General features: G+C 38.4%; 2 protein-coding genes across 2 annotated transcripts; one reads left to right on the top strand and one right to left on the bottom strand.

Annotated features, from left to right (window-relative positions):
* Positions 1-388: 388 nt before the first annotated feature.
* On the bottom strand, positions 389-4,467 carry LOC114468187 (gastrula zinc finger protein xFG20-1-like). Its single transcript, XM_028454926.1, has 4 exons — positions 3,716-4,467; positions 3,513-3,631; positions 2,610-2,727; positions 389-2,526 (listed from the first exon to the last, which is right to left on the bottom strand). The coding sequence occupies exons 1-4, from the start codon at positions 3,978-3,980 to the stop codon at positions 1,724-1,726; spliced, it is 1,305 nt and encodes a 434-aa protein (XP_028310727.1). The 5' UTR covers positions 3,981-4,467; the 3' UTR covers positions 389-1,723.
* A 76-nt stretch (positions 4,468-4,543) lies between these two features.
* On the top strand, positions 4,544-7,914 carry vac14 (vac14 homolog (S. cerevisiae)). Its single transcript, XM_028454909.1, has one exon. The coding sequence runs from the start codon at positions 4,677-4,679 to the stop codon at positions 7,032-7,034; it is 2,358 nt and encodes a 785-aa protein (XP_028310710.1). The 5' UTR covers positions 4,544-4,676; the 3' UTR covers positions 7,035-7,914.
* The last annotated feature ends 4,211 nt before the right edge of the window (positions 7,915-12,125 follow it).

Below are 12,125 nucleotides of genomic sequence, written 5' to 3'. Positions count from 1 at the left end.
ATCGATAGTTTTATAATCAAAGGAAAAGTCTGATCACAAGTGTAACAAACTGAAAGATTGTCATTAATGAGCATTAGTATCCACCCAGAGAAAGGTCACCAAATTCTTCACATCTCGATGTCATTAGGCTCAAAATCCTCTAAATAAAATTTCTGAATACACATACAGACCATATATAATTCCATTCAAAAAGTTAAACTTTCAGTTTTTGCAGACAAAAACAGAACCCAAGCTGCTTGAGGAGTAAATGAGTAAACTGATAAGTAAATTGTGATTTCTTCACAGTATTCTAATTTTTTGAAAACCTGTTTTCGTGGGTTTTATGAGCTGGGAGCCCAAATTATATAAAAATAAACAAACACTTGAAATCGTTTAAATTGTAGGCCCTGAATCTATAATCTATGAAAGTTTAACTTTTTGAATGGAATTCTGAAAATTAAACAACTTTTCCATGACATTCAAATTTTTTGGAAAGGGTCTGTATTCTATGAAATTTAACCTGATATTTCAATTTACCTCACTTGCGCTCACTTACTTGCTGCAGTAGTAACACCATTTGGTAGTGAAAATTGGACATTTCCCCAAAAAATATACTGTACACTGGTTTATAGATTTCATTTATACACATACATCCATTGTGGTGATTGTATGTCTTTATTTTTTCATCTGCTATTAATAACTTTCATTCTTTCTCTAAATGAAGTAGAGAACTGCTGTCCACTGATTTTAAATAAGCGCTTGATTTTCATGAATGCATGTTGTTAAACATGTGATAAGTACCTCATAGTCCACACCAGAGAAGGCCTGCCTCCTAAAATGCCAAAATTTCTTCTAACTGGATTTACACACGTGTAGCATAAACGTTTAATACTACCTCTTTACAATGAAGCAGAGATCTGACAACTCTTGCTTTTTCTAACTGTAGAAGTATTGCCACTGCTTTATATTTCCCAGAAGCCTTCACTATCCTTCCATTAACCTGGGTGTGTCTCTTCATATTTTTGTATTTGGAACGGTTCTTATTTAAAAATGTTCTAGAAAGGGTTCTATTTAAAAATTGTTAGTTTTCATTAATACTTTGTGTAAACTGGGAACTTTGTGGCAAATTCAGGATCTATTTTTATTCACCCATTTCAAGATGGGATATGATTTAGTGCCCTGCTGTGACCCACATCCAAACAAGAATGAATATGGTTAACACAGTAAATATGGATTTTTTGTTTATAAAAATAAAGATTTTGTATAAAATACGCACAATTGAAGAGAAATAAGCACAACCTAAGCATTCCTTGGTTTTCCTCACTGGGCTGGGTTGACGTGATCTGATTCAGGTCTAAACAGATCACGTCAAATCAGCCCAGTGAGCCCCATCACCCTCCCAACAGGAAGCTGCCGTTAGTGTTTTACCTCATTCTCTTCCTCTTTGCATGCTGTAAGTCTTTTTCTGCAGTTTGATTTGTTTGGACTATTTTTCTGTACCAGTTGGAGAATATAAAGTATTATAGCTGAGTTGTGAGAAGGGAAAAAACGGAAAATTAAGCTTTCATTATTTTGTTTATTCAATAGAACTAAAGTAACAAAATGCTGAATAAACCCAGTAGAAAAAGCATTCTATCTGATAACAAAATTACAGATTACACTAGTACAAGCAGGATAAATGGTACAGTAACTAATACATTACACGTATACAAATTTTTTTTATCGTATTTGCTCAGTGAAAAGTTCAAGCAAAAAAGTTTATGGCACGGTTTTGCGCGCTAGGTTCTTCGATTTCTCGATTTCTGTGTGCTATTAAATGATGGTTTAGGTTCACCTTTTGTGTGAATGTCCTTCCACACTTCATGCAGCAAAACGGTCTCTCGCCTGTATGGATGCGGAGGTGACATTTCAGATTCCCTTTCTGAGTGAAACCTTTCCCACAAAGGCTGCATGTGAAGGGCTTCTCTCCCGTGTGCACAACGTAGTGAATCCTCAGAGCCGATGGGTTGGCGAAGGTCTTCCCGCAGATCTCGCACGACTTGCTGTCTCTTTGACACTCGAGCGGAGGAACGCAATTGTGCGTATTCAACTTGTTCCTGTGGGGGAAATGCTGCTTGCAAATGCTGCAGAAGTTGGACTTGTGTGATTTCATGTGGTGTGATAGAGTGCCCTTGTGAAAGAATGTCTTGCTACACACTTGACAAGGAAATGTTTCTGTATTTCGCCTTGTTGCAGTTTCTACATCAAGTATATTAAAATCACTGTGCGATTCATCCAGCATGGGTCTCTTTTCACTGCAGTCTGCTGGTAACATGCCCTGGTGACTGTCTTGAATGAACTCGATGTCATCATTGTCATCATCAATGTCGATTGGAATAATATGTGTGCTAAAGGCCCCCTCTGTGTCATTAATTGGATACGTTATAGATGAATCTTCCCTCCCGCCTGGAGACACATGCTGTTGTCCATCCTGGTCAAATGAAAGGTCATTGAATAAGTAACCAATGGGCAGTTGCTCCGTTCTTTCTGGAATGCTGTACTCGTGTTCTATTGGGGAACAGAAATAAAACACTTTTTAAAAAAAGCAGTGAATTGCATTAACCTCAGTTAATAGATAATCTGATCCTTACCCTGCAGGCTGTGCGTTTCCTGTTCACTGATTATGGCATCCTCCTCCTCCTCTTCCTCCTCCTCCTCCAGATACTCCTCTTTAATCTCAGTCACTCTAATATGGTCGGACTCAGTAAGCTGCAAGACAATGCAAAGGTTTTCTGCATGTGCAATAGAGATGTCACTATAGATTGGAAAGAAATGATAAGCAGCAACGGTTAGAGAAAAAAAATCTGAATTTTCCTTGTTTTAGTATGTCAAAAATAAAGTCTTTGATTAGGATAATTAAAATAAATACAATTTATGTATATATATAAAGTTACATTTCCAACAAGAAATACCATTCATATTTGTTATATAATATTACACATAATCCCACGTTAAGATCTAACCAGTTTTACAATTAATTTTTTCAGGATTTATTTTATTTTTCAAATAAACACCATACAAACACTTAAACTTAACATGAAAGCAGGATCATGTGCAAGTGTCATTATGAGGGTCTCAATACATTCCATTAACACATTAATAAATAAAATAAAAATTAAATTAGAAAATAAAATAATAGGGTTACTATTATGTTGTTTTACAATTTTGATAGCAACTTTATATGACCCCCGTCACCAGAAAATGGATGGAACTTTATCTGAATTTTTTTTTTGGTTTTTTTGGAAAATTAATAAAATAGAAAAAATTTAATTGCTACTTTTGCGTGTATTTCTTCACATTGTTTATTTCTAACTTTTGTGAAAAAAATAAAATAAATAATCTATAATATTCCAAATGTACCAAAATGTTGTTCTGTTTGTGGTTAACTAGTGTCAGTGTGGTTACAGTTATTGTTCGACATTTTAAGTTTAATTTATTAAGTTCACTATTATTATGATTAGGAGTTATTTGACCTGTGTGTCGTACAGTCTCACCTGATCACGTGATGGTGAGCGCTGCGTGTGTTGCTCTGCACTCTTTGGGTCTTTGTCTTCCCACAGGTTTCCACACCATTCTTTTCCAAAGATCGCCTCTATGGTAACAGGCTCACTGGCTGAGGTAAAGTAAAACACAACAGATCTCACTAATGAGGACAGTGTGATAATGGAGGTGTCTGTACACCCAGGTAGGCCTGTACCGTCTTTGCAGTGGACAGTTTGGACCCCCACGCTGCGGGAACTTGAGTTCAACTTGTGGGCGTCGTTCCTCACGATGCTCAGCTCACACTCCAGACTGCTCACCTTGTCTGCCAGGGCAGAGTTAGCCTGTAGGAGTCTGGACATCTCCATCTGTAGACTGGCTGAGTCCTTGTCCACCAGCCTGCAGACCTGCTTCAGGGTGGACTTCACCATCGTCTCCATCAGAGACGACAGCTCTTCGTGTAGCGAGATGCGATTCGCCATCGCAGAAAGCACAAAGTTCTCACAATGACAAAGATTTTAGTGTAAAAAACGTAATAAAACCCGTTTGTGCGGCTTAAAAAAGGAAAACATTTGACAGCCCGGACGCACCGTTATGAGGGGATGAATTTGCAGTAACAATGCAGGCAAAGCGGGGCCCAAATAAATGTTGCAAACGTGACGTACTTCCGGTGTAACGATTTAACTCGTCATTGTTTTAGCTGGTGATCAACATGTGACTGCTTGGGCTCTGTGTGTAACGTCACTACATTTAAAATGGAAGAAAAGAAGACTTATCAGCAAGGTTGGAAATAAAACATGTGGGGTTTTTTTCGTGAACTTTGTGCCCTCCGTGCTCATTGACCATAGAAATGTGTGGACATTTCACAATTAAATAAACGTTTTATTGTTCTCTAATCTAAAGTTAGTATAAACTGTTTTGAATAAAGCAACTAAAGGGGATTGTTATCTTGCTACGTGTTCCCAGCTAAGCGTGATTTATCAGTAAAAAAAACTAATAATAAAGGGACGCACACTAGAAGTGTATCACCATTTAGAATGTTCACCATTTGAACCGTAACACCAGCGGACGTAACCAGTCAGCTGCACCGCATCGCAGCGCTTCCTGGTCCGATGCCATTTCCCCGTTAAACGGAATTCTACTCCGACCACCCTGGTCTGCCTTTAAAAGCTGTGACCATGAACACGGAGAAGGATTTATCACCTCTGACGCCAAACATTGTGCGGGCTTTAAATGACAAACTGTACGAGAAGAGGAAAGTCGCAGCGCTGGAAATAGAGAAACTGGTGCGTGAGTTTGTGGCTCAGAATAATTCTACACAAATCAGACACGTGATCCTGATTCTGGCTTCAGAGTTCGCGCTTTCCCAGCATCCCCACAGCCGTAAGGGAGGTCTGATCGGACTGGCAGCCTGCTCCATCGCTCTGGGTAAAGACTCTGGTCTGTATCTGAAGGAGCTCATTGAACCCGTGCTCACGTGTTTCAATGACTCAGACAGCCGCCTGCGCTACTACGCCTGTGAGGCTCTGTATAACATAGTCAAAGTGGCCAGAGGAGCCGTGCTGCCACACTTCAACCTGCTCTTTGATGGTCTTAGCAAACTGGCAGCAGACCCAGACCCTAATGTGAAAAGTGGCTCTGAGCTCCTGGACAGGCTGCTGAAGGACATAGTGACAGAGAGCCACACGTTTGACCTGGTGGCGTTTGTTCCCCTGCTGAGAGAGAGGATCTACTCCAATAATCAATACGCCAGACAGTTCATCATCTCATGGATCCACGTTCTGGAGTCGGTGCCCAACATCAACCTTTTGGACTACCTCCCTGAGATCCTGGACGGGCTCTTCCAGATCCTGGGGGACAACAGTAAGGAAATCCGCAGGACGTGTGAGGTAGTGCTGGGAGAGTTTCTGAAGGAAATAAAGAAATCCCCCTCCAGTGTGAAATTTGCAGAAATGGCAAACATCCTGGTTATCCATTGCCAGGTTGCAGATGAGGCTAAACTCACTAATGATCTGATCCAGCTGACGGCTATGACGTGGATGAGGGAGTTCATCACTCTGGCTGGTAGAGTGGTGCTACCCTACTCCTCTGGTATTCTCACTGCGGTGTTGCCCTGTCTGTCATACGACGACAGGAAGAAGAACACCAAAGAGGCAGCCAGTGCCTGTAATCACAGTCTGATGAAGCTGGTGAGCCCTGAAGATGATGAAGATGAGGAGGAAAAAAGTCAAAGTGGAACTTTATCCAAAGGGGAGGGGCTACCTAAAACAGAGTCAGACAGCAACGAGATGCTGAATGCATCACAAGAATCAGTTGGATTGAGTAATATCAGTTTCTTCACTCCTGCATGTGCTGATAGGCCACAGGTGACTCTGGATCTGGACGGTATAGTCCAGGTGTTGGACCGGCATCTCCACGACACATCTACGGGCATGATGACCCGCATAGCTGTGCTTAAATGGCTTTATCACCTCTACATCAAGACGCCACGTAAAATGTTCCGTCACACCGACAGCCTGTTCCCCATGCTGCTGAAGACTCTGTCTGATGAGTCCGACGAGGTGATCCTCAAAGATCTGGAGGTGTTAGCCGAGATAGCGTCATCTCCTGCTGGCCAAACGGAACAAATCTCTCCTTGTGACAACGTTGATGGCAAACTAGAGCTGAAGATTCCAGCGAGCTCCAATCCTGGGCCAGGGTCCAAAGCTGTGGACTCATCGTCCCCCTCCACCCCCAGTATGAACTCCTACTTTTACAAATTCATGATCAACCTGCTGAAGCGTTTCAGTTTGGAGAGGAAGCTCCTGGAGAGCAGAGGGGCCTTCATCATCAGGCAGCTGTGTTTGCTGCTTCACGCTGAGAACATCTTCCACTCCATGGCGGACATCTTACTAAAGGAGGAGGACCTCAAGTTTGCCTCCACCATGGTTCAGACGCTAAACACCATCCTGCTCACGTCTGCTGAGCTCTTCCAGCTGCGCAACCAGCTCAAAGACCTGCACACGGCCGAGAGCTGCACGTTGTTCTGCTGCCTGTACCGCTCCTGGTGCCACAACCCCGTGGCTACGGTCTCCCTCTGTTTCCTCACGCAGAATTACAAGCACGCCTACGACCTCATCCAGAAGTTTGGGAATCTTGAAGTGACCGTAGACTTTCTCATAGAGGTGGATAAGCTGGTGCAGCTCATAGAAAGTCCCATTTTCACCTACCTGCGCCTGCAGCTGCTGGACGTGGAGAACAACCCGTACCTGATCAAGGCGCTCTACGGACTCCTGATGCTGCTCCCGCAGAGCCAGGCGTTCCAGCTGCTGTCCCGTCGCCTCCGATGCGTCCCCAATCCAGACCTCATGAGAACTGTGGACGAGTCCAAATACATGGACTCCAAGCAGAAGTCCGCCTCCAAGCACAGCTCTCACACACTCATCGATTACAACGAGCTGCTGCAGCACTTCGACCGCGTCCAGGCCAAACACCTGGAGGTCCGACACCAGCGCTCGGGCCGAGCCACTGACCACCTGGACAGAAAGTTAGTGTGAAATACGAGATATCTCAATGTGGTAGCTGGATATTTATGACAAACACTGAAATAACAGGTGTATGAGAAATCTTTGTAGTGTAGGAGATCGGGTTGTTGATATCAAAAAGTATTAAATTAAATCAACACATGCACCAGATGTTTTATATATCTAGAAACTTCTGATATCTTTTCGTTATGTGGAAATATTTTGGGACAAAGAAATAACAAAAAAATGCTTAAATTATTATTTCGAACAAAGAATAGCATGTCATTTACTACACAGAATAACTGTTAAATATTACATTGTGAATTTATTAACATAATCACTTGCTAACCTGCTTGTATTATGTGGTGTGTATATTTTATAATGTTATAATGAGGATTTATATTGTTGAAGGTGTATGTGTGCAGTTCAGAGTTATATTCCAGCACTTCTCCATGTTAAAGTTGACTAAGCCTTCTTATGGAGCACGTGCGTCGCCTTATACTTGTGCAGAAAACCAGTACCTCACACCAAGCACTGAATGAGCTCTACTGTTGTGTTCAATTGATGGGATCAGTGTTAGAATCTATCGTTCCACACGTTCAGTCCATATGATCAGACGTTTTTACTCCACTCACTTCCAGTTTTTAATTCCAGATTTGTGTATATTTACTTTTTGTTAACACTTTTTTGTTTTCTGCTATTGTTCCTCCCCCCCCCCACACCACACACACACACACACACACACACACATGAAAATCACTATAAAGGGGACCTTGTCATTTAACAGCCGATGTTTCTCCATATCACGCAGCGTTGCACTGATGATCAATCTTAGTCGCATCCTCAATTTCTTTTCGAAATGTATGAACTCTGCTCTTATTTAATGTCTTCAATAAAGTTCCTTGTAAGAAAAGCATGAATGATCTCATCTTTTATCCCACTGTAACCTCCAGGCCAGTGTTTAAAAGCATGGGGATTTTAAAATGTGTATTTTTTGGTTTAAAATGATAATCAGAATTTTTTTTTATGATGAAAATGATCTTGATTAGAACATGAACTGAAAATACAAAGATGAGTCACGGTGGGAGATGATGGGAAATTATAACAAAAATCTATTCATGAGTAGGGCTGCACGATTATGGCCAACATGATAATCACGATTATTTTTTTTAGCAATATTGTAATCAAGATTATCATAATTATTTATCATGTTTAGAGAGAGAAAAAATAATCTGTTTTTGTGACACTACTTTTAAACAATACGTGTACAGATTACAGTGCAAATGTAAGCTTTAGATAAGAATCGTACTACAATCACAATTTCAAAAATAAAATTAGCCCAATAATTTAAAATGTATCAAAAACCAACTGAATAAATACACTATTACTGAGTGCAGAACCCGTATTTTAACTGTAAATATTGCAGACGATCAGAGTAATTTAATTATGGCAACCAAAATCGTGATCACGATTAAAACTTGATTAATTATGCAGCCTTATTCATGAGGCACTAAATACGATTTCTTCCATTTATTACAAAGTTAGATTCTTTAAAATGTGTTAAGTTAACCATCATTCATTCACATCATTGTGCTCTATAGTTGTTTTTTTTAAAAATTTTAAATAGTATTCTGAGCAAAACGTTACAGCTGAAAAAAGGGGGTACTTGAGCCAAGAAAGTTTGAGAACCACTGATCGAGATTTTCATTTTTTTATTCATTTATTTGTTAGGTTTGTTTTTTTTTTGAGCAGGGACAAGAAAACAAAAAAACAGAAGGAACACCAAAAAAAAAAAACAACCTTTGTGTACAAGGAACTCCCAACAGAGAAAAACAATCAGATATGTTCAAAATAATATATTTAAAAAATCCACGTACACTTATAATTGCAATAACATGTCTGCTCAAAAGGGAGTGAGAATAAGAAGACACTTATTTAATCCCACCCCCATTTCTTCTTAATCATACAATTTTCATCATATTGCTTCAGTCTGTTTGGACTCTTAGAAATACACAATAAGTACTAAACAGAATAAAAAAAGATATAAAAGAATACAAACCAAAATACCAATAATAGTAAGAACACTAGTGATCAATAACACTAGTAGCCATAGATGTAAAATCATCCTATTATTTACATTAAGCCTCATCGTTACTATATTGTGACATCATACGTTTATGAAATGATTGAAAGTCTAAATACTAATGCATTGCTTTTGTTGTGAATCCAGGCTTTTCCATATTTTCACCCAAAAAGACAAAAAAAAAACCCAAACTCTTTTTGGTACTTCCAATCTTGGGTATTATAAAATTGTCCAAAGGATGCACAGTTTGAACTAATAAACAGTTAAAACTATTATCATGCAATCATTGTTTGTTGTAGGTCTTATTTTGAAATGTTGCTCAAATGAGCATTTTTCTGTGAGACAGAAACACCATGCATGCACTGTAGTGTTGAGCAGCAGCAGCAGACCTTTTTAAGACTGATGGTGAAACCTGAGGAACGTGGTCGCTCCCTGTTCTCTGCTGCAGGCTGAGGATACTGTACATACTGTACATACATAAGCAACAGAGCTCTTAGTGCATGCTTAGTGCATGCTAGGGACCTGCCAGTGCTGCATTCACACCCAGGGATGGAGGAGGACGTGTCATGTCTGAGTATGGAGGAGTCCTTCTGTGCTGTGTGTGGAGAGATCTTCTTATCTCCAATGGTCCTCTGCTGCATCAGCTGTAGTCAATGCTTTTGTAACGAGTGTTTGGAGTCATTCTGGATAGAACGTGGTTCTAAACAGTGTCCTCAATGTATTAACGTGAGTCCTAGACTTCCATATAGATCATGCAAAGCACACGGGGAGACAGTGTTTCTTCTCTGCTTGGCTGATCTGGAGCCTGTCTGCACCGTGTGCCATAGATCAGGCCTGCACGTGAATCACAAAGTGTACCCTATAAAGGATGCGTTCAAGGATCATAAGGTAAGCATGTACAGGAAATAACACTTGTTTGATATTTTGTGCCACTGCCTATGCATGAATTGAATAGTACCTTTATTTTGAGGTAGAGCCAACATTTTCTCTGCTATTTAAAAAAAAAAAAAAAAAAGGCTAAAGATGGAAAATGCTGCTTTATATCATGAAAAAAAAATGTCTGCAAGAATATTTCACTCAAGAAACGAGAAGTTTACAAATAATATCTTCATTCAAATATGAATAATTTCAAAATAAAATGTCCTGTACATCAGTGTTTCCTAAACGGTGTGCAGTGGGATTTTGTGACAACCATACATTATTTATTACACTATACAACTGCACAAAAATGATTAGTTTTTAATTTACTACTTTGTATGCACTCATTTCATAATACAGAGGCAAATTCTATATCTATCTTTTTTTTTTTGGAAATATTTTGTTAATATTTAATGAGTAGTATAGTTGTCTGTCACATTTTATTTGGCTTTAGTAAATAATTATGCACATTTACAGATATTGTACATGATAGGAGTGACAACACGTGTTATAAAGGCTATTTTGCACAATAGGTGTGCCTTCAGATTTGGACTCGTTCTTTGGTGTGCTTTGGCACAAAAAGTTTGGGAACCACTGATTTACATTATGTAGGTAGATTTCTGTCTTTATTGTTCAATTAAAAAAAACATTTTCAATAATAGAAAAAAAAAAGTTTTTTTTCAGTCCAAGAAAAAGTGTTAAAATGCAAAAAAAAAAAAAAAAAAAAAAAATTGAAACCCAAATTGCATTTGAACCCTTTTTTCTTTGATTGAAAATATTTATTTTTGATTTAAAAAAAAAAAAAAAATAAAAATATATATATATATATATATATATTTTAAATTGAAAAAACACAAATCTACCTTCATAGCACATGATAAAAAAGTAACTGTACATACATATTTGAAGATTATTTGATAATCCAGTTTAGATCAGTGGTTCTAAATGTTGTTTTGGCAGAACACAATTCTGCATGACAAACGCGTTTATTAATTAATGTAGTAATTGCATGTGTGGAGTTATGGAAAACAAAACTGTAAAAAAAAAAAAAATGTATATATATATATATATATATATATATATACAGTATATGCATGGAACAATATAGAGATTTAAATTAGCATGGTTTAAAGCAGTGGTTCTCAGTCTTTTTCAGGTCGTGACCCCAAATTTCTGGACTTTTTTTCCTTTCTTTCTAGAATTAGTTTTTGATCAGATTTATTAAAGTCTGTTACAAATACAAAATAGCCAAAGCGCACAAAGCGACAATATATCGCATTTTATTTGAACTAGATTTATATTTGAGAAAGTTTTAGTATAGAATACAGTTGTTTTTACATTCATTGTGTGTAATGCGTTAATTTGAAAACAAATATTAAAAAAAGAATATAAATTTAATCAGTAATGTTTTTATTTTAACAATTACTAGACATTTCAGATGACTCATTTTTAATTCCAGGCAACCACACATGGGGTCACGACCCCAGGTTGGTTTAAATGCTGATTTCCTTCAGCGCAGGTAACTTTCACTGCAGAGCAAACCAGCTCATCTTACAGTGTTGACGTGAAAAAAACATGCACATGACATTGTATTTCTTTTTTAATAAATGACTGGACAGTTATTTTTAAATATCCCAGTGGAATTTTTTGGGGATCACTTCCTTATATACGTCAATGCCCTACATTACAGTTGCTACACTATCCATTACATGAACAAAGAAAGGCATGTAATTAGTGAATACCTTCCTAACTCACATAACCTCACAGACGGACATACCACGGGATTTCCCACTCAATGTAATGAACCTCGTCAGATTGTCTCCTACAAAGCTGACAACAAAGCTTCAGCCTTAAAGGAAAAACCCTTTCCAATACTTTCCACTTGTAGCTATTTATATCTTTGCACTGTGCCTTAATATAGAGCCTTTTTTTTCACAGACACATCTTTCGTTACCCGGTCACACCTGCTGTTTTCACACACTTCTCATATACCATGATGCTTTAATTAATGACTATATACAGCAAAGTTAAATCATCCTATTATTGCCTCACTCATATCTTTCATTCATACTTTGTTCCATCTAATCAGCACAGATCTAGTTTCCTCAATGTGAAGTTTTGTC

The sequence above is a fragment of the Gouania willdenowi genome, chromosome 8 (genome assembly GCF_900634775.1).
Source record: "Gouania willdenowi chromosome 8, fGouWil2.1, whole genome shotgun sequence".
NCBI classification, from domain to species: domain Eukaryota; kingdom Metazoa; phylum Chordata; class Actinopteri; order Blenniiformes; family Gobiesocidae; genus Gouania; species Gouania willdenowi.
The sequence above is the reverse complement of the archived record's forward strand: the minus strand, read 5'-3'. Positions and strand labels throughout refer to the sequence as shown.

Bases quoted from the DNA above. Each gene is read 5' to 3' on its own strand.
- LOC114468187 (XM_028454926.1), bottom strand. From the start codon at position 3,980: ATGGCGAATCGCATCTCGCTACACGAAGAGCTGTCGTCTCTGATGGAG. The intron at 3,632-3,715 runs GTACAGGCCTAC...ACTTTACCTCAG, and splicing joins AACTGTCCACTGCAAAGACG to CCAGTGAGCCTGTTACCATA. The intron at 2,527-2,609 runs GTAAGGATCAGA...GTTCCCCAATAG, and splicing joins GGAAACGCACAGCCTGCAGG to AACACGAGTACAGCATTCCA.
- vac14 (XM_028454909.1), top strand. From the start codon at position 4,677: ATGAACACGGAGAAGGATTTATCACCTCTGACGCCAAACATTGTGCGG.